At 44.6% G+C, this 22,708-nt stretch overlaps 1 protein-coding gene across 3 annotated transcripts in view; it reads left to right on the top strand.

Annotated features, from left to right (window-relative positions):
* Nucleotides 1-22,708, top strand: part of Abca3 (ATP binding cassette subfamily A member 3) — a 57,860-nt gene that overhangs the window by 14,396 nt on the left and 20,756 nt on the right. For all 3 annotated transcript variants that reach the window (XM_063226318.1, XM_005007436.4, XM_003478485.5), the window contains exons 3-17: nt 65-169; nt 1,287-1,370; nt 1,484-1,748; nt 3,511-3,638; nt 4,402-4,567; nt 8,590-8,849; nt 11,345-11,461; nt 11,730-11,850; nt 14,706-14,879; nt 16,636-16,817; nt 19,480-19,623; nt 20,085-20,214; nt 20,910-21,064; nt 21,293-21,448; nt 21,639-21,849. In XM_063226318.1, coding sequence (XP_063082388.1) covers nt 1,317-1,370; nt 1,484-1,748; nt 3,511-3,638; nt 4,402-4,567; nt 8,590-8,849; nt 11,345-11,461; nt 11,730-11,850; nt 14,706-14,879; nt 16,636-16,817; nt 19,480-19,623; nt 20,085-20,214; nt 20,910-21,064; nt 21,293-21,448; nt 21,639-21,849 — 2,263 coding nt within the window. In that variant the 5' untranslated portion in view covers nt 65-169; nt 1,287-1,316. The remainder of the gene's footprint in view (nt 1-64; nt 170-1,286; nt 1,371-1,483; nt 1,749-3,510; nt 3,639-4,401; nt 4,568-8,589; nt 8,850-11,344; nt 11,462-11,729; nt 11,851-14,705; nt 14,880-16,635; nt 16,818-19,479; nt 19,624-20,084; nt 20,215-20,909; nt 21,065-21,292; nt 21,449-21,638; nt 21,850-22,708) is intronic.

Raw genomic sequence — 22,708 nt, 5'->3', positions numbered from 1 at the left:
GCAGCTCCTAATACTGGACAAAGACCAGGAGGTTCTGTGGCTAGCCCACCTTCTGTCCTTGTAGGTCTGTGTACTTGGCCTTCATGCCCTCAGCTTTTGGAATGCAGTCCTTCTGATCCTAAACTCCGTGGACTCGTGAACTAATTTAGACCACTTACTTCTCAAACAGGTTAGCTAATCTGTTTCTACATTTGAAACTAGGTAAACGGGTTTATAAAGTGTGACTGGTGTCTCTATAAATCTAAGCTCTTGTTTCTGCTATCACTTGTATTTAATAATCTCATGATAGACTTTCCCCCCAGTTATATGTGCTGAATTCAAATATTATGTGTAAGTATGTGTGGTAGGGCGTGCCTGTGATCTGAGTACGGTGGGAAACTAAGGCGGGAGGATCACAAGTTTGAGCCTAGTGACTTATCAAGACCCTGTTTCAAAATAAAAATTAAAAAGGACTGGGGATAAAAAGGGCAAAGGCCCTGAGTTCAATCCCTCAGTAAAAAATTAGATGTAATATAGGATTTTTTTTTCAGTTGTGCAAGCATCCTCAGGCTAGATTTTTCTTGGTATACATTTTCTTTGGACAGGCAGTAGAAGTAAAAATGGCTATTCTTATGTAGTGGAGGATCAGATTCCAGTATTTTTAATAACAATGGGAAATTGATCCTCATTTCAACACAAGAGAAGATGACTGGTCATAATTGACACCAGCTTTCCTTGATCTGCTCTTGGGTGGACAAAGTCATCTAGGGTCAGAATCCCTCCCTGCCCCCATATTGCTCTCCACATTTAGAAGTCAGCCACACCTAGGATACTAAATTGAATTCTCTTTTCCTGGCTCTGTGATGAGTGGAAGTAAAGCTAGTCAGGGAAGGAAATCCCATGAGCCTATTTACTACAAAGAACTTTTTGAGGGGGTGCCGGGGATCGAACTCAAGACCTTGAGCTTTCCAGGCAGGCGCTTGTGCCACTGAGCTAAATCCCTGGCCCAGAAAACTTTTAAATAGAGTTGATCAGATGATAAGTGCCTCTATAACAGTCAGAGTTCACGTGAGTAGCATGTTGTTGAGGAACAAGACAGTCTCCCAACAGAGCACATGCTCTTCAGACGGAGTGGAGTGTTGGGGTGTTAGCATGGCACAAAGTCGCATGCCTTCTTCTCTGGGGGTGTTTGGAGTTCAGGTGGTAGAAAAAGTGAACACATGGAGAAAGAGAGTTTGCAGCTCTTTCCCAGACACTCATGGTGGCGTTTTCATCACATATCCAAACTTTTGATCTTTGGTCCACAGCTAGTGCTGGGCATCCCTGCTGGTGACAGGATGGCAGTGCTACGGCAGCTGGTGCTCCTTCTGTGGAAGAACTACACTTTGCAGGTGGGTTCGGCCCCAGAGGATGGGTGGCTGCAGAATTTGGCTGATGCCGAAATTATGGGGCCTCCCTGAAGGGAGGAGCATAACATCAGCTGCATTGGTTATTTCTTTTGTAGAAGAGGAAGGTCCTAGTGACAGTCCTGGAACTCCTTCTACCCCTGCTGTTTTCTGGGATCCTGATTTGGCTTCGCTTGACGATCCAATCAGAAAATGTGCCCAATGCTACTGTCTACCCTGGCCAGTCCATCCAGGAGCTGCCCCTGTTCTTCAGCTTTCCTCCGCTAGGGGGAACCTGGGAGCTGGCCTATGTTCCTTCCCACAGTGCTGCTGCTAAAACCATCACAGAGTCTGTGAGAAGGGCGCTGGTGATCAACATGAGAGGTGAGACCACAGGAGGCGCTGGGAAAACTTAGAGGGGTTCTGATGGCTACCGGTCTGGGTTTTGGTGATGCTGTTGTCTCAGGCTGGATGGATGGGATTTAGGCCCCAGGATGCAGGAAAGAGCTGGTTTAAGAGCTGTAACCTAGCCTGTATAGCAGCACACAACTGTAATCTCAGAATTCTGGGAGGCTGAGACAGGAGAATTGTAAGTTTGAGTCCAGTCTGGGCAACTTAATGACTTAAAAGCCCCAAAATTAAAATAATTAGGCCAGGTGTAGTGATGTATGCCTGTAGTCCAAGCACTCAAGCGGCTGAGGCAGGAAGATTGTTGTGAGTTTGAGGCAACTGTGGGCTACAAAGTGAGTTCAAGACCAGCCTGAACTGCATAGTGAAACCTTGCTTCAAAAAGACAAAAAGTAAAAATTAAAAAGGCCTGGGAATGTAGTTTAGTGGGAAGGGCCTGAGTTCAATCACCAGTACTGCCAAAACACAAAAAAAGAACAAAAAACCTGTGGCCTAAGACCACGCCATTTCTCCTCTCATTGGCCATGCCAGCTGATGAATCCCCTGACTCCCTTTCATCCATATCTCATTGTAAAAATGGGGTTCAGGAGTCTGGCTTCCTATCTGTCCAGAGCAAAGAGGCCTAGCAAAGTAACATGTATGACATGTTAGCCATATCAGGGTCGCTAGCTACAGCTGGCAGTAGGTGAAGAGGAATTGAGTGGACTCAGCCAAGGAAACCACTTTAATTCCAAGAGCAAAGCACAGTTTTAGTGTACAGACAAAGGATCTTTTCTAAGATTTGATTTTGGAGGGCAGATTTAAAGTCATTGGAACTGAGCATGATGACATACACCTGTAATCCAAGCACTCTGAGAGCTGAGACAAAGAGATCACAAGTTCAGGCTCATCCTGGGCAACTTAATGACCTAGCAAGACCTTGTCTCAGAAATAAAAAAAATTTTAAAAAGGGTTGGAGGTATAGTGCAATACAAAGGCCTTGTATTCTATCTCCAGAACAAAAAGAGAGTTGGGTTTGGTGGCACAAGCCTATAATCTCAGCATACAGAAGGCTGAGGCAGGAGGATCACTGAGAGTTCAAGGCTAGCCTGGGGTATACATAGTGAATTCAAGGTCAGTCTCAACTACCTAGTGAGACCATGTCTCAAACCTCCTTCCCCCCAGTAAAAAACTCGAGAAAGAAAGATTTGTGGGGAATGCCAGGAAACATGTATTGGCCGTCTTTCGTAGGCTTTTTCCTCTTAAAATAAAACTATTGTTCCTCTTCCTATTGCTTTATACCCCAGTGTGGCAGGAGTTAGTGGGTATTCCCCAGCCACTACCAAAAAATTACTATAAAGCCTTTGAAGTACAATAGGACTGAAGTGATATAAAAATCATTGAATTAATATCCACTCCAATTTTAAAATATGCCATTATATTATGAGAAAGAAAAGCTGTTTATGGCTGCAGACCCTGATGCAGGTCTTTTACAGTTTTTCGTGTGTGCGACTCCATCTTGCTGCCAGTTTGTGTCCAGCCCAACACTAAACCATGTCAGAAACCCAGGAGGTGGTTCTGACTGTTAGTTCTGCCCATCTACAACAGGATGTCTCTCTGCCAAGGCCAGAGCCACTTACAGTGTTACTTGGAGAGTCTTGTCAGTTTACTGTCTTTTTATCTCAAGTGGCCTGACACCCTTAGGCTTTCAGCGGGGCAGAAGTGGTTGGAAAACTCAACTCCAATGCTCGGTTCACAGTACACGGCTTTCCCACTGAAAAAGACTTCGAGGACTACATTCGGTATGACAATCACTCCTCCAATGTGCTGGCTGCTGTGGTGTTTGAGAACGCCTCCAACCACAGCAAGGAGCCCCTGCCGCTGACTGTGAGTACAGCCCACCTTGTAACTAACTTGTAGTCTACAAACAAAGCTACCTGTCCCCATGGAAGGGAGCTTGGTAACATTCTAACCTGTTGGCCTTGGACAGTTTACAAAACCTACCCACCTATAGACACTCACTTCAGGCTCTTTTGGTTCTCTCATTTCATAAAAGATCTTATTGGTCTTGGACTAGGCATGGTGGTGTACACCTGTAAACCTAGTACTCTCAGAGGTTGAGACAGGAGGGTTATAAGTTTGAACCCTGGATAGGTACCTTAATGAGAGCCTGTCTCAAAATTAAATAAAAAGGACAAGGGCTGTGCTCAGTGCGAGTCCTGGATTCAATCACCAGTAACACACACACACACACACACACACAAAGCTGTTTTCATTCTTGACAGCATTAAGAGTAGAAAATCATCTCTCATGATGATGTGCCTCCACCGATCTCACATAGGTGATGGTCAATGGTACATGCATCTCATGTGTTGCTAAATGTTGCCAAATTTAGTAAAATTTGTGTTGCTAAATGGCCACAAAGAGTGGCCACAAGCCCCTCAAAGGTAGCTCTGTGGATTTCTACTCCTGCTGGGTGGAACCACTCCCTGTGACACTTTCAAGGCTGTTGGGACATTTTCTAAGTGGGGTGTGGTAAGTTTCTTGTGGTGCCAGACGTGGTGAGGAGAGGTCTAGGAACTTACCTCACTGGACCCATGTGTCTATTTCAAATCTTTCAGAGCAGTTTATTTCCTCTTTCTTTCCACAGGTAAAATATCACCTACGCTTCAGTCATACCCGGAGAAATTACATGTGGACTCAAACAGGCAACTTTTTCCTGAAAGAGACGGAGGGCTGGCACACCACTTCCCTTTTTCCACTTTTCCCAAGCCCAGGACCACGGGAGCCTGCATCCCCTGATGGTGGGGAGCCTGGTGAGAAGCACTCTTAGGGGCCCTTTATCAACCTCAGGCTGCTGACCAATGACAGGAAGGTGAACCTACCTTGTGTCTCTCTGCTTGAATACTTCTTAGGGACATTTATCTTCTTGTTTGTAGGAGAAGAAAGAAACATTCAGTGCAACTATCTTCTGAAAGGCTAAAAATATGCTTTGAAAGAGCAGTGGATTTCTCTGCATGTTGTCAGACACATAACTTTGAATGACACATTTGTCTTGCAGTTTTTTTTAGGATTCCTGAGTTTGTATTCACTCTTTGGGGGTAGTTTTACCTTTCTCCTCTCTCTGTCCCAGTCTGTGTATAATAGTCTAGGCTTTTGAAGGTCTTCAGTCCTTGTATGCAACTGTGCCATGATTTATTTGAATCAGTAATTTGTATTGAAGTTGGATCTTGGTCTCTCTGATTCCCTTTCAATGTGTGTTGTGTTCTGTACACTGTAGCTTTGGCCAGCAGTTGACATATTTGCCTCTTCTGAAACATGAATATATCTTGGAACCAAGCTAAGGAGAGGCAAAAAACTGCCTAGAACTCAGGTCCCAGCACCCAACATTAACTTTCAGATCAAGGCCAACCATAGGTTCCAGGTGGAAAACCAAGGGTTCTAGAAAGCATAATTTTCCCCAGATCTGGCAGGAGACAGAGCACATTAGAGATGTTGGTGAAAGGCTCCTTGGAGACCCTAAGTATAAGATACTAAGGAAAGAGGCAGCTTCCAAGTAACAGTGATCATAGAGACCCCTGTACTGATGCTAGGGGCTGTGCCAAAGCTAGTGCTTAAGGGTGAGATTCTGAATCCCAGAAAAGGAAGACAGATGAACCAGCTGAGGTACAGGAGGTGAGAAGCCCCAGAATGAGGCCAAGCAGATCACATAACCAGAGGCTTTGGAGAAGTTGTGTCCAGCTGTAATAATAGCTACCTAAAGCCTGCTGTGGGAGATGCTGCTACTAAGACACAAATGCCAGGCTAGAACTCCTCAACTCAATTGTTTCAGGAAAAACATCCAAATCTTGAAAGCAATAGAAAAATAGGAAATGATTAAAAGACTTCATTGTTTACAAGCTCAGAATTAACCAAAAACAAAACAGTGGAGCTGACTTTAAAGGCAAACAAGAAAGGGCCAGGGATTTAGCTCAGCGGTGTAAGTGCCTGCCTGGCAAGCACAAAGTTGTGAGTCCGATCCCCAGTACCAAAAAAAAAAAAAGCTAAGAAGAAGCACAGGGCTTAGCAGCACACTCCTGTAATTCCAGCACTCAGAAGGTAGAGACAGGAGATTGTCGCAAGTTCAAGACCAACCTGGGCTACAAAGTGAGCTCAAGGCCAGCCTGAACTGCATAGCGAGACCCTGTTTCAAAAAGACAAAAAATAAATAAATAAAAGCAAACAAGTTACAGGAAAACATTTACAGCAAATGACAAAAGGAAAATGTCCTGTTTTAGAAAGGACTTATGTAAGTTTTAGAAAAACTCAACCCACCAATAAGTAGGTACTGCCATTAGGCAGGTCAATTCTAATCCTGATTTCACTGTAGATGTCCATACATCAGGCCCCTGCATTCTTTTGATAAGAAGTTGATTTCCAAAATGGTCTAAAAGAAAATCTACATGCGCAAAAATGTTCACCATAGCTTTATCTATGATCATAAACATTTCCGAAGGGGAAAAAGGGGAAGCCAAAGGGTATGGGTTCATACCTGAGAACAGTGAATAGCACAGACTCCTAATGAAGAAGACCACAGAGACAAGTGGCAAAATCTCCAGAGAGGACAATATGTGAGTGAGAGCCGGAGAAGATTTGTAGGGGAGACAAGTGTGATGTTATGAAAAGACATAACATGAATACACAAGATTTCATGCTCCACTGTACCCCTCACCTGTCGTGTGAACTCCCTGGGCCTTGGTATCCATGACTGTCTAGTGGGGATATCGTTAGCTGCTCTGAAACTTTAGTATGAAGATGAGAATGAAACCTCCACCCTGAACACACTTAATAGATGGTATAGTCAAACATCTGCTGCTATAGTGACCCTAAAACCTGAGAGAATCAGAAGACCATACACATACACTCGCCATGCCTTAGGGGGTGGTTGCCATATTGCCTTTTTCTCTTCTAAAGGCTGCAGCCAAGGCAGCCAACAGTTCTGTGTCAGGTGAAATTTGGCTTTCTAGCCATCACCTGCAGCTGTAGCCTGTGTCCTCTCTCCATCTTAAGAGGTTCACAGAGCCTCAGGCTGCCTTTTCTTTCCAACTACTAAGCCTGCCCTTTTTTGGGTCTGTTTCTCCTGGGCCTTGTGCCCCTTGGGACACTGACCTCAACCAGAAAGAAGACACAGTCTCCTTTGTGGTGTCCAAAAGAGCAAGCTAAGAGAAGCCACAAAGTACTTTGGAGCTCTTCTAATGACTTGGCCACAGCCTCCTGCCACTGAGCAACTCAGGTTGAAGTGCTGTGATTCGCAGTGATAGCCCCCAATGTCACTCACATCCTACTCCTGGGAATCTGTGATCATGTCAGGGTTCATGACAGAGTGGGATTAAAGGTTCTAGTCAGCTTATGTTAAAATGGCAAGATAAACCTGACGTGTCATAGCCTGAAATTCCAGCATTCAGGTGGCTGAGACAGGAAGACCATAAGTTCAGGGTCAGGCTGAACACTTTATTGAGACAACAGAAAAAGAACAAAAGGGCAGGGGATATGGCTCAGTAATAGAGTACTTGCCTAGTATGCATGACATTCTAGGTTTAATTCCTAGTACCAAAAAAAGGGCAGAATTGTTAGTTATCTGGTTTGCAGTGACAGCCCCCAGTCACTCACATCCAGTGTCATCTCTAGGATCCTTAGAAGTAGACAAGAAGCTGAATCTGGTGGCATATGCAAATAATTTCACTGAGGAAGCTGAGGCAGGAGACTTGTAGTGAGTTCAAGGTCAGCCTAAACTACATAGCAAGATCCTAGCTCAAAAAAAAAAGAAGAAGAAGAAAGGAAGAAAAGAAAGCGTGAACAAATGAAAGAGGGGTAAGGGACAAGTAATGGGTGACTGCTACAAACTGGAAATTTCAGGAGTGATTCTCAGAGAATACAGCCCTCCTAACAGTGGGTTTCTAACTCAGAGACACAAGTGTTGGACTCTGAGCCTCCGGAGCTGTTAGAAAACTGGTTCCTATTGTTTCTTGCTACTGAATTGATGGCAGTTATAGTAGCCTTAAAAAACATCCACTCACCAGAGCCTTCTCTTCTCACTTTGCAAAGATCTTGGCCTACTTCTAGTATCAGCTGCCTTCCACCTGGAGTCAGTTGGACTCCGGGGCCATCAGCTTATTTCTCTTGGCTCCCAGACTGTTGGGAAAATACTCAGGATCCACTTATCTCACCACATGTGCGAAATGCTCTACTGTTCCTCAGTTCTTGTTGTTGTTTCTACTTCCCCTAACCTCTGACTTATGGTGTTTTTTTTTTAGTGTGTTTTGAGATGGGAAGTCTCACTATGTAGCTCAGATTGGCCTCAAACTTGCTAAGGTTGACCTTGAACTCAAACTCCTCTGTCCTCAGGCTCCCAAGTGCTGGAATTATAAGCACGTGCCACCACACTGAGATTCATGCTAACTCTTGATGTACTGTTTCCTAGTGTATTTTTAGCCTAAATTTTTCTTTTTAATTAGAATCTCGAGAAACTCAGTTGAGGCACACAGTCTTTCTAGCCAGGTTTGTATCAGGATTTTTTAAAAATATGATCATGTGTGTGATTCATATGTATGTTGTGTTAATTATGAAGTAGAAATGAAAAAACTTTTATTTGCTGTCAGTATGTGGTATGTTTTCTTCTTCTCTCATGAGACCAGTAAACACTGTTGGATGCTGTTAGCAACCACAGAAAGGGGCATCAGGTTAAGTCCTCAGCCCTTGTCTTGGGGGACTCCAAGGCTCCAGAGCCTTTGAGGGTAGGCAGTTCTCAAACATGCAGCACAGCACCCACAACACAACTGTTCTCTGTCTCTGCACCCAGGGTACATCCACGAGGGCTTCCTGGCAGTGCAGCATGCCGTGGACCGAGCCATCATGCAGTACCATGCCAACACGTCAGCACACCAGCTCTTCCAGAAGCTCACAGTGACCGCAAAGAGGTTCCCATTCCCCCCGTTTATTTCAGACCCCTTTCTCGTTGCCATCCAGTACCAGCTTCCCCTGCTACTCATGCTGAGCTTCACCTACACATCCCTCACCATCATCCGGGCTGTGGTGCAGGAGAAAGAGAGAAAATTGAAGGTAATTCTCCTGTGTGGCTTTGTGACATCTTGGAAAGTCAGTTCTGAGAATGGTGCTGCCATGGCAGTGTGTCTTAGGGTTCCCTCCAAAAAAAGAAAAAAAAATTAGGCTCATTTTAAGGCTGCCATCCTTAAAATCCAGTGGATGCTCACTGTGACTGAAGCCCATCTTGGCTTCCTTGAAATCATGTTGGTATGTGTGGGCTCCTAAAACCTGGTGAAGCACCTTAGCTCATGCACTGAACACTAAGATTGAAGGTGACCCTGAGCTATGCTGCAGAGACATGCAGTGTGCCTAGTCACAACTGAGGTGTGCCAGAAGTGTAAAGTACACCCTGATTTTGAAGACTAACTACAAAAATGTAATCAGTTCCATTTTTATATGTGGAATATAGGATATAAAGAATATATTTTAGATATATAAGTAGAGTACATCATTAAGGTTATTTTACTTGACCATTTCCATTTTTTATGTGACTGCTATAAAGCTTCAAGTTACACATGTGACTTGGATTCTTTATTGGACGTGGTAGCTGTAGGGAGAGAAAATATTCAATCACATAACTAAATAGGAATATAATTAACATTGATATAGATTGGTAGCCATAGTTATAGACAGTTAGCCTTGCGCAAACATGGGAAATTATAGAGCATGCAAAGTGCCATTGTAAAGTCAAACCTGACTTGATGAGCAACAAACAAATCAACAGTGTCATTTCTATACTCATACTAACAACATCACCATCACCCAGGACTTACTTGTCATTTCTCCTCTGGAAATGTCCCTGGTGCTATTGAAATGACATTTAGAACATTCTTAAATCTCTGGTGATTGGAGGTCAGTGACCTGCTTGGCTCCCTTAAAGAATGCTAATAAAATGATGAACATAAATAAATGATAGCAACACTGAAATAGTTAGCAGTAGAATAGAAATGGTTCAGATAACACCAATCAAATAAGTAAGCAAAACATTACATGATTACAGAGTCTAAGTGGTGGATTCATCAGAGGCCATTATATTTCATCTTTTGATTTTCCTGAAGGTTTGCAATTGTGCATAACAAAGAATAGAAAGATTGAGGCTGGGGATTTAACTCAGCGGCATAAGCACCTGCCTTGCAAGCAGGCAGTCATGAGTTCGATCCCCGGTACTGATAAAAAAGGAAAAAGACAAAAAAAAAAAAAAAAAAAAAAAAAAGAGAGAGAGAGAAAGATCAACAGTCTAACCTCATTCCTGGCATGTGAGAGTCAGTTAGTCAGTCCTAGTCTCTTCTACTTGTCCAGTGTTGCCCAGTGAACTGTGACTGTAGACTGTCCTGTATCTGCTATTGATTATAATCATCACAGAGCACTTGAACTGAGAAGTTGAATTTTTCACTGCACTAAATTTTAAATTCAAGTAGCCACATGTGACCACTGGCTCCCACTAGACATTGCAGCTTTAAATGCCCAGACTCCCCAACAGTGTTAGTCAGTGGAGAAGCTGAGCTTCTTCACTACACCTCCTAAGGGCTTGACTTGAAGCAGGGAAGGAAGATGTGATCAGAGCCACACCTGCTGCACCTTAAGCTTCAGACAAGGGCTGCCCTTAGATTCTGGCCCTTCCTTTCAGAATAGCCAAAGGCAAAGAAATAGATAACTGTGGCTTCTAACCTTCACAGCCACAGTCCAATCTGGTGCCATGACTCAGCCCAGGAGGCTGATGTCTGTATTGTGCAACCTGCAGGATCTTTGCTAAAGGGAGGGAACCAGGCTAAGATTCTGGGGAGCAGACTTGATATCACATAAGACTCAGAAACACACACAGGAAGTTTGAAAGTTTCTCATAGAACACAAGGACAGACACCCCTGATGGAGTTTGAGGGAATTTTCCAGCTTAATTAAGGTCTACTGGGCACACGTCGGGCTCTCCAGATACACAAGCAGAAGATGGGGATGTACCAGCATAATGTGCTTAGCTGGGCATGGTGGTGCATGCCTGTAATCCCAGAATTTGGGAGGTTGAGATAGGAGGATCGTTGTGAGTTCAAGACCAGCCTGAGCTACAAAGTGAGATCCTGTCTCAGAAAGACAAAAAAAAAAGGAAAAGAAAAGAGACAGTGTGCCCACTGGGGAGATAGTCTTGGCTCCACCATGAGGGAGAGTCAAGTAGAAGGTAGAGGGCACACCACGTCATAGGGAGAAAGGGGTTCCTGATTGGGAACCCAGAATTGCCTACCAGATGGCATGGCTGTAAGACTGGAAAAGGTAGGAAGAGGAAGTTTCCTCACACCACACACAAGGTGAACTATTGGTTAGGGTTGCTGTGATAGCCAGACCTGGGATTTCTGCCTTCCAGCCCACTTGTGCACCTGGTCCAGACCTCTGGTCCGTAACACGGGCATCCCAGTCCTCTTCCTGGTCCACTGACAGACCCACACCTGTCTACACAAATATGCACCCCTGGGCAGATGTGGGCAGTGGCCTGCAGATGTGATGCCTTCCATCCCTCGCAGGAGTACATGCGCATGATGGGGCTCAGCAGCTGGCTTCACTGGAGTGCCTGGTTCCTCATGTTCTTCCTCTTCCTCCTCATCGCAGTGTCCTTCATGACGCTCCTCTTCTGTGTCAAGGTGAGTATAGCTTTGATAGCAGGCTCTGAAAAAAGAAAGGTCCAGAGACCCGTGCTCAAGCCGGGGTCTGTTGTTGGCATGGAGTAGCTCATGGCCACTGACCTCAGGGTAAGTCTCATGGGTAGGGGACAGCAGGGCTTCTCACTGGCTAAGGCAAGGGCTCCTACTGTCCCCAACAGTGTCTCCCTGAGCAGGATGCTTAAACCCCTCTTGCCTTATCTCTGTCTTTCTTCCTCCACCCACCACTGTTGGGCGGCCTGTCTTGCAGGTGAAGAAGGATGTGGCAGTACTCTCGAGGAGTGACCCCTCTCTGGTACTGGTCTTCCTGTTGTGTTTTGCCATTTCCTCCATCTCCTTCAGCTTCATGGTCAGCACATTCTTCAGTAAAGGTGAGTCCTTTTGCTCCCTGAGGCCAGAGGACTGCGGGCTGGCTGTTCCAAGTCTTGGAAAACTGGGAGGGGGAGGTGTGCAAAGTTAATGATGAAGGACATTGATATAGATGACCCAAACTGGGATGCTGGAGCTGGACACATTGGATCTGATTTCTGTGGGACAGGCTCAGAGGAGCCCAGAAAAGTCCTCAACACCACCCAGAAAGGAGCTGGAAAGAGGACAGAAGATAGCACTGGTGTGGGCCAGAGAGGAGTCAGAGTGGCTTTGGGTAGAAGAGAATTGGCAAGACGCAGATGCAGGCACTGAGTTGAGTGCTAGGAGTAGCCAAAAGAAAAGGTTCATGCCGTCCATCTACTTTGTGACTGTAGTGCCATCTGAGGTTATTTCTGCTGTCCAGTTTTGTGTACTCTTGTTTATTCCTTCACTTCTGTTTTTCACCTTTGTTGCCTTCTTTTGGACTAAGAAAATTGCCTCTGGTTCTTTTACCTCTAATGGTTTAGAAGATATACATTGTGTTCCTCCTCTTCTAGGGATGATCCTTAGTGTGAAACTTTTTTTTTTTTTTTTTACTCTCTGGAATCTCATCTGTAAGTGAAACTTAAACACTTATCCTTGAAAGTTTCTAAAAAGGTAAATTAGTGAATATGTCTAGGTTCATCCCAGATATGGTTCAATCTGACCACACAGTAAATACCTATTAATAGCTCCCAAAATTCCCACTGTGTTATTTGTTTTATTTTTCAAAAACACAAGCAATTAGTTACTATTGTATATGTGTATAATTTTTTTTGTCTCTTTGAGACAGGGTCTCACTATGTTGTTCAGGCTGGCCTTGAGCTCACTTTGTAGCCCAGGCTGGTCTCGAACTTGAAACGATCCTCCTGCCTCAGCCTCCTAAGTGCTGGGATTACAGGCATGAGCCACCACGCCCGGCTCTATGTGTATAATTTTTAATATATAATCATGTCCACATTTTTTTGTGTGGTCTACTTTTTTTGGATTTACTTTTTTGATATTGAACTTCGATTCTTTCACTGTAGATCAATGAGTAGCTGGTAACTAATTTTTACTAATTACTAATTTTTACTAATTTAACTATTTTTAATTTTTTTGGATTAGCCAAAGATGTTGTTATTTTGCTTCATTCTGAAATAATATTTAAGTGCATATAACAATCTCTTTGGGAAGATAGTTTCTCCTGCTCTTTGATTATGTCTGCGACAGGCAATATGTGGCTGCTGACACCCTCTTGTCAAGTCAGATATTACAGGCATGGCAAAAATATAAATTAATGCTGCTGTTCTTACAGGATTATGGAAAATATTATGGTATGGGAGCATACACCCAGGCAGCTGGGTAGGAAGTCTATTTTTCATTTTTAAAGTTTATGTTGAGGGTCAGGCATTTAGCTCAGTGGCTCAAACACTTGCCTGGTAAGTGTAAAATCATGACGATCCCTAGTACAAAAAAAAAAAGTTTATGTTGAGCCAGACATGGTGGTATACTACTGTAGTGGCAGCAACTCAGGAAACTGAAATAGGAAGATCTCAAGTTCAAGGCCAGCCTAGGTATTAAGTGAGACCCTGCATCAAAAAATGTTTTGTTTAAATTAGGTACCAAGAATCAAATCAAGACCCTGTGTTTACCAGGCAGGCACTGTACCACTGAACTATATCGCTTGTCCCTCAAAAAAATAAATTTATATTTATCATGGGTTTATTGTTGTTATTTATTTATTTATTACTGTGTATTGAGCCTAGGGCTTTTGCACTGAGCTGTATTCCCAGCCCTTTTTCTTTTTGAGATAGAGCCTCAGTCACTGAATTGCCTAAACCAATCCTCCTTCCAGAGTTCTGGGATCATAAGCAGGTGCCTCCATTCCTGGCTTGTTTTTTTTAAATTATTTGAAATTTCAGATTTTCCAGGTGGGTATGGGAGCACACATCCGTAATCCCAGCATTCAGGAGGCTCGGCAGGAGGATCGCTGCAATCTTGAAACAAGCCTTAGCTAAATAGTGACTTTATGACCATCCTGGACTATATAGTGAAACTCTGTTTTAAAATAAAGACGGAAAGGCAGCAAGGATGGATGGAGGGAAGAGAGGGAGATAAAACTTCAAATTTTCTGTTACTAATTCCTCATAGCGTTAATGTAGAGACCTATCCATCTATCACACATAACGAAAAGCCCTTTGGTGTATTCAACAATTTTTAAGGATGCAAAGGATCTTAAAACCAGAGTCTGACCCTGTGGGCACGGACTGACACAGTGTTGTCTCCTGACCCATCTGGTTACTTGCCTTTGTTGGCCCTTTTCTCATATGTCACCTTGAGGCCTTCCTTTTCTCATTCTGTGCCTTGCTGCTCTGCTCAGGCCTTGTCCTTATGGAACACATTGTATTCTTTATGTCCCTCTTCACTACTCCCTGGAGGCCAGGCTGCTGCAGGAATGAGTGTTTGCTCTGTTCTGTAAACAGCCATCTCCCTTGTGCCTGAAACAGTGTGATACAGACTAGGTCCTCAGTGAGCATCTGATGAGTGAATGAGAGAGAGAGAGGTCATCCATTGCCTGGGAAGACCAGGCAAGAAGGGAAGCTGGGGCAAGAATCTAGGATTCCTACAAGTGTGCAGCCTCAAGGAGGCAGCTGGGTAGAAAGTCTGTAGGAGGGGGCTGGAGACCCAAAGCAGGGTGCTATCCTGGAGCATTTCATCATAATAAGAAGTGGCAGGCTGCCTGTAGTTCCTCACTGGCAGGACTTGAATGGGGTCCAGGCTCCCTATGACCACTGGTACCTGCACGAGGCTCTGGTGAGTTTGTAGCGTGATCTGTATTGCTTCCCTCTCCCTGCAGCCAACATGGCAGCGGCTGTGGGCGGCTTCCTGTACTTCTTCACATATATTCCCTACTTCTTCGTGGCTCCCCACTACAACTGGATGACCCTGAGCCAGAAGCTCTTGTCCTGTCTCCTGTCCAATGTTGCCATGGCAATGGGAGCCCAGCTCATAGGAAAATTTGAAGCCAAAGGTGAGTGTTGTCCTCACCAACTGTTCTTCCTGGTTCTTGCCACCAAGGAGCATCTTGCTTGAACTGTATCCAGCAGAGGAACTTACTTTAGGTGACAAGCAAGTTCATTAGAGGCCTTATGAGCAGAGAAGCACTAAATATGTCTGGGCCTATAGTAGTGCTCAGGCTCTGCCTTCCTGGGACTTTTGCATATAGTTCTGGTTCTATTGGTAGGCATGAAGGATAATCTACCTTCTGAAGAGCTGACCTGGGCTTGTGTAAGATGGTCTTAGTCCTTCTCTATCCAGATACTCTCTTTTCTAGGCTAAATGCTCTTGTTTCCTCCAGGAATCTATCTTGCTGTATTTGAGCTGCTATCACAGAATGCCTGAGACTGAGTAATTTATAAAGAACAGAAACTTTTTTCTCACAATTCTGGAAGCTGTAAAGTTCAAAATCAAAGTGCCAGCAGGTTTAGTGTAAGATGAAGCAGTCTCTGATTCTAGCATGGCATTTTTAATGCTGTTTCTCACATGGCAGGAGAGTAAAAAAGCAAAGCCTTCTACAGGGCCACTTTTGATTCATTCATGAGAGCCCCCTCGTAATACTGTTGCCCTGGGAACTATTTCCAACACATAAACCATAAACTCTAGGTGACACATTCAAACCATAGCACTGTGCAATTCCTAGTTGTAACTTTCAAAGTTCTTGGCCCCCTGAAGGAACTAAGTCAGTGGCCACAAAAACATTCAGTGTTGCTTTGTCTTTATTTAGAACTGATTTTTTTCCTTTGTCAATGCCTTCCAACACTTTAGTTTTTTTTTTTTTTTTTCTGGTACTGGGGATTGAACTCACGACCTTGCGCTTGCCAGGCAGGTGCTTGTGCTGCTGAGCTAAATCCCCAGCCCAATGACTTTAGTGTTGTTGTTGTTGTTGTTGTTGTTGTTGTTTTGTCTTTTTCATTTTTATCAGTACCAGGGATCGAACTCACCACCGCCTGCTTGCCAGGCAGGTGCTTATGCCGCTGAGCTAAATCCCCAGCCCCCTAGTGTTTTAAATATATGTGCTTCCGTGTTTTGTAATGTGCTGATAAAATGTAGACTTTGTGCATGAGTAGATCCTTCCTGAGTTCAAATACTTTTTTAAAAAGCCATTTCCAAAACTATATGTACCCACCTCTCCCTTTTTTTCTTTTCAACAATAGACACATCTCTGGCTGTTTGAAAGTGAACATTTACCAAGGCTAAAGCCAAACACTTCAGTCTAGGGCCCTCAGGTCCACAAAAGATGACTGTATGGACTATGTCTGTATGGACTATGATGTTGGCAAACCAGAAGCTTCATTAAAGAGAGCTTTATGTGTGTTTATCAGCTTTAAGAAAGATATAAATGTACATCCTGTTCACTCTGGCCTTTCCCAAGACATATGCGTAAATGTGTGGGAATGCATATATGTATTTGTGTATGTGTGTATATATGTTTATGTCTGTGTATATATATATATATATATGTATAAATACATATGTGCCTAAAGTATGCATATGTGTATGCATGTGTATATTTATACATATCAGCAATTAAATGTTAACTCATCTAGTCAGTTCAGCAATTTTTTGCTAGTTCTTAAAGACTTGAAAGAAGTTGCCAGATTTGTTACTGAGCCAGTAAGGGAATAGTCACACCAACTTTGCAGCAACAACACAGGGCAAATGCGCACACATGTGCGATCTTGGGCCCAATCTGTCTGATTTGGGGCAATCTTCTGGTGCATCCACAGGCACAGGCATCCAGTGGCAAAACCTCCTGAGTCCTGTGAATGTGGACGATGATTTCTGCTTTGGTCAAGTGCTAGGAATGCTGTTGCTGGACTCTGTGCTATATGGTCTGGTGACCTGGTACATGGAGGCCGTTTTCCCAGGCCAGTTTGGTGTGCCCCAGCCCTGGTACTTCTTCCTCCTGGTGAGTCCTAATGCCCCTGTCCAAGTGGAGCTACCTCTGTGGAGAGCGGAGGTGTCCCTGACATTCAATGCCTGCATGGGCCCGGGATGGAAAACCCTGCCTCGTATATGGTGAGCCGTTTGTCCTGATGGCCTTGGGACTGGTTTCGAAAGAGATGAAGACCTGTCCCTCCCACCCTGTTCTGAAATGAAAAGGCTTCCAGGCCCCCAACCTTTCGACCAGTGTTCACAGTCTCCATTGTCTACCTACCCCCGCCCCTTCCTCCTTGCTCATAAAAAATACCGGGTTTTCTGTCTATATAACAATACAGTGTTTTGTGAGTGATCACATTGGTGGAATATATAGCATTTCCCATTGCCAGAGAGGAGCACCGCTGGCACTCCGGCAGTGCCTCCTCAGTCTTTGTGTGCACTATCATGTGGGACTCATAGATATGTGCATGTAGTATGCATATATTTGCTTCACTAAAGTAGGTTGTGTTGGCTGGAGATGGTAGAGGGCTTGTCTAAGTCCTGAGTTCAATCCCACATGCTGAAGAAAAAATAAAAACAGAATTATATTACACAAAATATTATATTATTTTATACAAAATGCTTGAATTATACAAAATGCTTGAAACTTTTAAAAAATCTATAGTATATCTTAGATTTTTTTTCAGCTATACTGTGTACTGAGGACTGAGGGCTTTCTCACTGAGCCACATCCCAGCCCTATTTTTATTTTTATTGTTTGAGACAGAGTCTCTGAGTTACCCAGGCTGGCCTCCAATTTGTGATCCTCTTACCGTAGCTTCTCAGTGTGCTGGGATTAAAGGCATGCACCACCACACCCAGCTTCAATATCTAAAATATATATATATATATATATATATATATATATATATATATACTTGTCTATTAGTTTTAGATTTTTATCCAAAGATATTTATAAATCTTGTTTATTCATTGATATTTTTAAATATATACCTTTTCATGAACCAACTTCACTTATAATGACTGTAAGATATGCATTCCACATACTTAACTAGTTCTCTGTTGGTGGGTTAGAGCCCCCTCTTTCTCTCTCTCCCTCACCCACTCTCTCTCTCTGTACTATGGGCTGAATTCAGAGTTGCTGTACCACAGAGCTACATTTTTAAATTTTGGTACAGGGTCTCACTATGTTGCCCAGGCTGGCCTTGAACTTGCAGTCCTTCTGCCTCAGCCCACTGAACTGAGTAGATGTGAGGCTCTATACTCAGCAACATATTTCATTTTTTTGATTCAACAAATACTTATGCAGTGTCTGTTAGCCTTTTCATCAAAACTAAGGTGACACCTGACCGTTAGGGATAACTGTTACTTTGTCTCATTATGGAAGAGAAATGCCAAGGTTAAACTACGGTGTGTATAGTGAAATACATTCTGATTTCAAAGTCATTTTAGATAATGCGAAATGTGTCCTTCAAAATCAATGAGGTGCACCAGGTGTGGTGGCGTACACCTATAATCCTAGCACTCAGGAGGCCAAGGCAGAAGGACCACTCAAGAGTTTGAGGTCAGCCTGGACTATACAAGCGAGTTTAAGGCCAGCCTGTACTACATAGCAGGACCCTTCCTCCAAAAAAAAAAAAAAAAAACAATGAGATATATTATTCCACACATTGGGAATACACAGAGAAGCGAACTACAAGCTAGCAAGTCTCCACCCCACAGCTTGCCTCCAGTGCCAGCTACCCACTGTGTCATGTATACAAGGCTGCTCTTGGGTTGGAGAATTGGTGTCTGTGGCTGTATTCTGACCCTAGCTCAGAGCCTGTTACTGTGGTAGTCAGAGAGTGGGGGGAAATAAATATGGTCTCGCTGCTGGTCATAAATTCATGTGCAGGGCTGAGGATTTAGCTCAGTGGCATGAATGCCTGCCTGGCAAGCATGAGGTTGTGAGATCAATCCTCGGCACCAAAAAATGAATAAATAAATAAATAAATAAATAAAATTCACATGTAACCTTTTTTTTGCTATGGGAAATTGAACTCAAGACCTTGCACTTGCAGACCATGTGTACCTTAAGTGAGGAAACAGGTAGCATGGAGATGCAGAACATTTCCTTTTGGGGCTGGATGTCACTCTGGACTGGAATAGCCACTTCTCTTAAGCTGTGCATGTGGTGTGTGCCTATAATCCCAGTACTCTGGAAGGCTGAGGTCAAAGAACCACAAATTTAAGCTCATCCTGGCTTAAGTTACTAGCTTAGCAAGACCCATCTCAAAATAAAACAAAACAAAATAAAAACAAAAGAACTGGGGAATATAGTTCAGTGCAAAGCCTCTGGATTTATTTCTTAGTACTGAAAGCAAAAAGAAAATAATCCTCTCTTCATATTAATGTCATCAACACACTCTTATCCCTCTCTTTTGCCTCTGAGGTGACATTCACAACAAGCATGTGAATGACTCTGATGCCCACTTGCCAGATTCAGAGGCTGAGGTTTAGACTTTCCCAGGGACAGTCAAATCAGGAGCTGCTAGGGGACTCACCCTGAGTAGCATCCACTTTACCATTGTGCTCTTACAGAGTAGTTGAGCCATTTTGCTGCCTGTGTTTTATATATTAGTGTTTACTTTGTTGGCAACAAACAAAATGGACTGACACACATCACTGATAGCTGTCCACCTTCTTCCCAGCCATCCTACTGGTGTGGAAACCCAAGGATGGTTGTGAGGAAAGAGGAAGAAGACAGTGACCCTGAAAAAGCGTTTAGAAGTGAATACTTCGAAGCTGAGCCTGAGGACCTGGTAGCTGGAATCAAGATCAAGCATCTGTCCAAGGTATTACCTCCCAGTGGGGACGGAACAAGGACCTTGGGAACAGGCTGGTCCGATAGCCCTCGATGCCCTCTCCAGGCATTGTTCTTTCCCAAGCACTTAATAATAGATGACAAGGGGCCTTTAGCCACTCCTGACATATTTCCTGGCACTTGGACCACCTCTCTGTGCCCAGCACAGGACCAGACTTAGGATGATGCTAGAGAATCTACAGTCACATCTGTGTCTCCTGTACATGCTCTGCTGTGTTATCCTGGGTGCCATAGTCTTCCCAGCAAACAGACATCAAAGAGGAAGTGGGACATATTGGGTGGGAAGAGAAGAACAAGATTTCACTCCTCTGTTTGCTGATTGGCTCTGGGCTTGGCTTCTGAGACACTGAGGCCACATTCCATGGAAGGCCCATGGAGAGAGGCCACTGAGGACCTGGAAAAGTCCAGTGTGGCTTTCTGTCTCACCTGCAGGTCTTTCAAGTGGGAAATAAGGAAAAGGCAGCTGTCAGGGACCTGAGCCTAAACCTATATGAAGGACAGATTACTGTCCTGCTGGGCCACAATGGAGCAGGAAAGACCACCACCCTGTCGATGCTCACAGGTGAGGGGCAAACTGATGTGGCTGGCAGGCCCTCCCTCAACACTGCTGCATGCCAGTCTGGCCTTGTCCCTCACACAGCTTTCAGTATTTCCAGCCCTGAGACCTGAGATGTTTTCATATCCAGCTTAGCCTCAGCCCCACAGCCCAGGGGGACATAGAGTGTACCTCAAGCTTCTGTTCATGAATGCTTAAACCTAGTAGCATCAGTAAAAACAACCATAGTAAAGTTTCAAGCCACTCAGGGCAGATCCACCCCATAATCTTTAGAAAGACATCCTTGGTGCATGGCACCCAATTCTGCAGTGACTCTTCATCTTCTTGACCACCAGCACACCTCTTAGTAGACAGACCTATATGTGAGGTGGGAGGTCATGTGATAGTGATCCATTCCATGCCTACACACACTCATATCTGCAAGCATGTGTGTGTGCAATGTGTGTGCATGTGTGTGTGTGTGTTTCTTATCCCTTACAAGCTTATATGCGCCATACCAGAGCCATGTCCCTGTCCGCCTGCCCCCTGCTGCTCAGGTAGACATAGCCCATCATGGTGGGGAAGAGGGACTCCTGGTATTCTTCACCACACAGGTTCCTTGAAATGAAGGGAACCTGGTGACTGAGGAAAGGTGTCATTATATTTCATGCTGATAAGCAAGATTTTCAGACTGAATTTTGGGGTCTTTTGCTTGGCCCCAGGACTCTTCCCCCCTACTAGTGGACGTGCCTATATTAGTGGGTATGAAATTTCCCAAGACATGGTTCAAATCCGGAAGAGCTTGGGCCTGTGCCCCCAGCATGATGTCCTGTTTGACAACCTGACAGTTGCAGAACATCTTTGCTTCTATGCACAGGTGAGTCCATAGATGACAGGGACTTGTAGGTGGTGGTGGTTCCATTGTTTATGTGTGACATTAGCTCCCAGAAAAGCAAAGTCTGTTGATGAACACTTTTGCCAAAACCAGAGTAAGGAGTGTTGACAATCAAACTAGTTTGGGAGAAGTTGAGCTAAGGAGCTTGCTGGGCAGGGTGGGCTCCCATCAACAGCAGTGCCTTACCTCCCCCATCCCCTGCCATTGCAGCTGAAAGGCTTGTCTCGCCAGAAATGCCCTGAAGAAGTCAAGCAGATGCTACATATCCTTAGTCTGGAGGACAAGCGGAACTCACTGTGCAGGTTCCTCAGTGGGGGCATGAAGCGCAAGCTTTCCATTGGCATTGCCCTCATTGCAGGCTCTAAGGTACAGAACAATGGACCCCTGCACCCCAGGTTAAGTCCCCACATACAGTGAACAAATACTGTAGTAGTGCCCATGGATTTTGGGCTTTACAGCTTGAGCCACTTAAGTCAACTCAAACTCCACAGGCCTCTAGCATAGCTAGCCTGAGACATAACTGCTATCACTATGAGGCTATGTCTCTGCTCCCCAGGTATTGATGCTAGACGAGCCCACCTCAGGAATGGATGCCATCTCCAGGAGGGCCATCTGGGACCTGCTTCAGCAGCAGAAAAATGACCGCACCATCCTGCTGACCACTCACTTCATGGATGAAGCAGACCTGCTGGGAGACCGCATTGCCATCATGGCCAAGGGTGAACTGCAGTGCTGTGGATCCTCTCTGTTCCTCAAGCAGAAATATGGTAAATATGGTAGGAGGCAAATAGCAGACAGCCTCCATCCCATGGTGGGATCAGTACCACCTTCCCTGTACTGAGGAGAACTGCCCACTATAAACCTTGATAACAGCCCCTGAGGATAGCAGGGAGAGGCTTTCTCTTCACTTTCTGTTTTGTCACTCCAGGAAAGAGCAGAAGTGAAAACTAAAGGATGTGGCACAGAACATCCAATGGTTGGGCTCTGTTTCAGACATGACCAGGGCTCCAGAGGGCAGTAGTGTCTTAGGGAGGCCACATACACTTGGGCTCCTAATACATCCCAGGGCAGTGGATAGAGACCCAGGTCAGGTCCCAGTTTTGTAGGTAGGTGTAGCTTCCCTTGTGAAGTTTGCCACCTGACCCAGTATGGCACTGGTGTGCCACTCACCCTAACACTTAAGACACAAGCGAGCCTTTCCTCTCAGAAGGCCAAGAGCTGCCACCTCTGCTCTGCTGGCTTTCCAGTGGCCAGGATACAGTCCCAGAGATCCCCAGTGTGGCCACAGCAGGCTGAGGATACTAGTAGGTCCTCATCCTGGGTGGTCATGTGCCCTACAAAGATACTGGAGTTCCCTTCCCAAAAAATACATGGTACAAGTCTCAGGGCACAAGGAACCATCACTGCCATAGCCTTAAGAATTTTACCCAGTACTTCCTACCTGGCTTCCCAGTCCCTGAAGTGAACATGAATGTGACAGTTCCTGTAAAGTGACATTGGGCAGGAGATGAGAACAGGGATCTAATGTGTGTAATGTAGTTGGCGGCTCCTGCTCTTGCTAAATTTCTTCCTGTGAACCTCGAGCCTCAGTGACAGTGTTAATTCTGCAAAGCAGATGCCATCAAA

Source organism: Cavia porcellus, unplaced genomic scaffold (assembly GCF_034190915.1).
Source record: "Cavia porcellus strain 051 isolate PalLab524CR breed Dunkin Hartley unplaced genomic scaffold, mCavPor4.1 scaffold_16, whole genome shotgun sequence".
Taxonomy (NCBI): Eukaryota; Metazoa; Chordata; class Mammalia; order Rodentia; family Caviidae; genus Cavia; species Cavia porcellus.
Note: the sequence above shows the minus strand (reverse complement) of the source record. Positions and strands in the feature narration are given on the sequence as shown.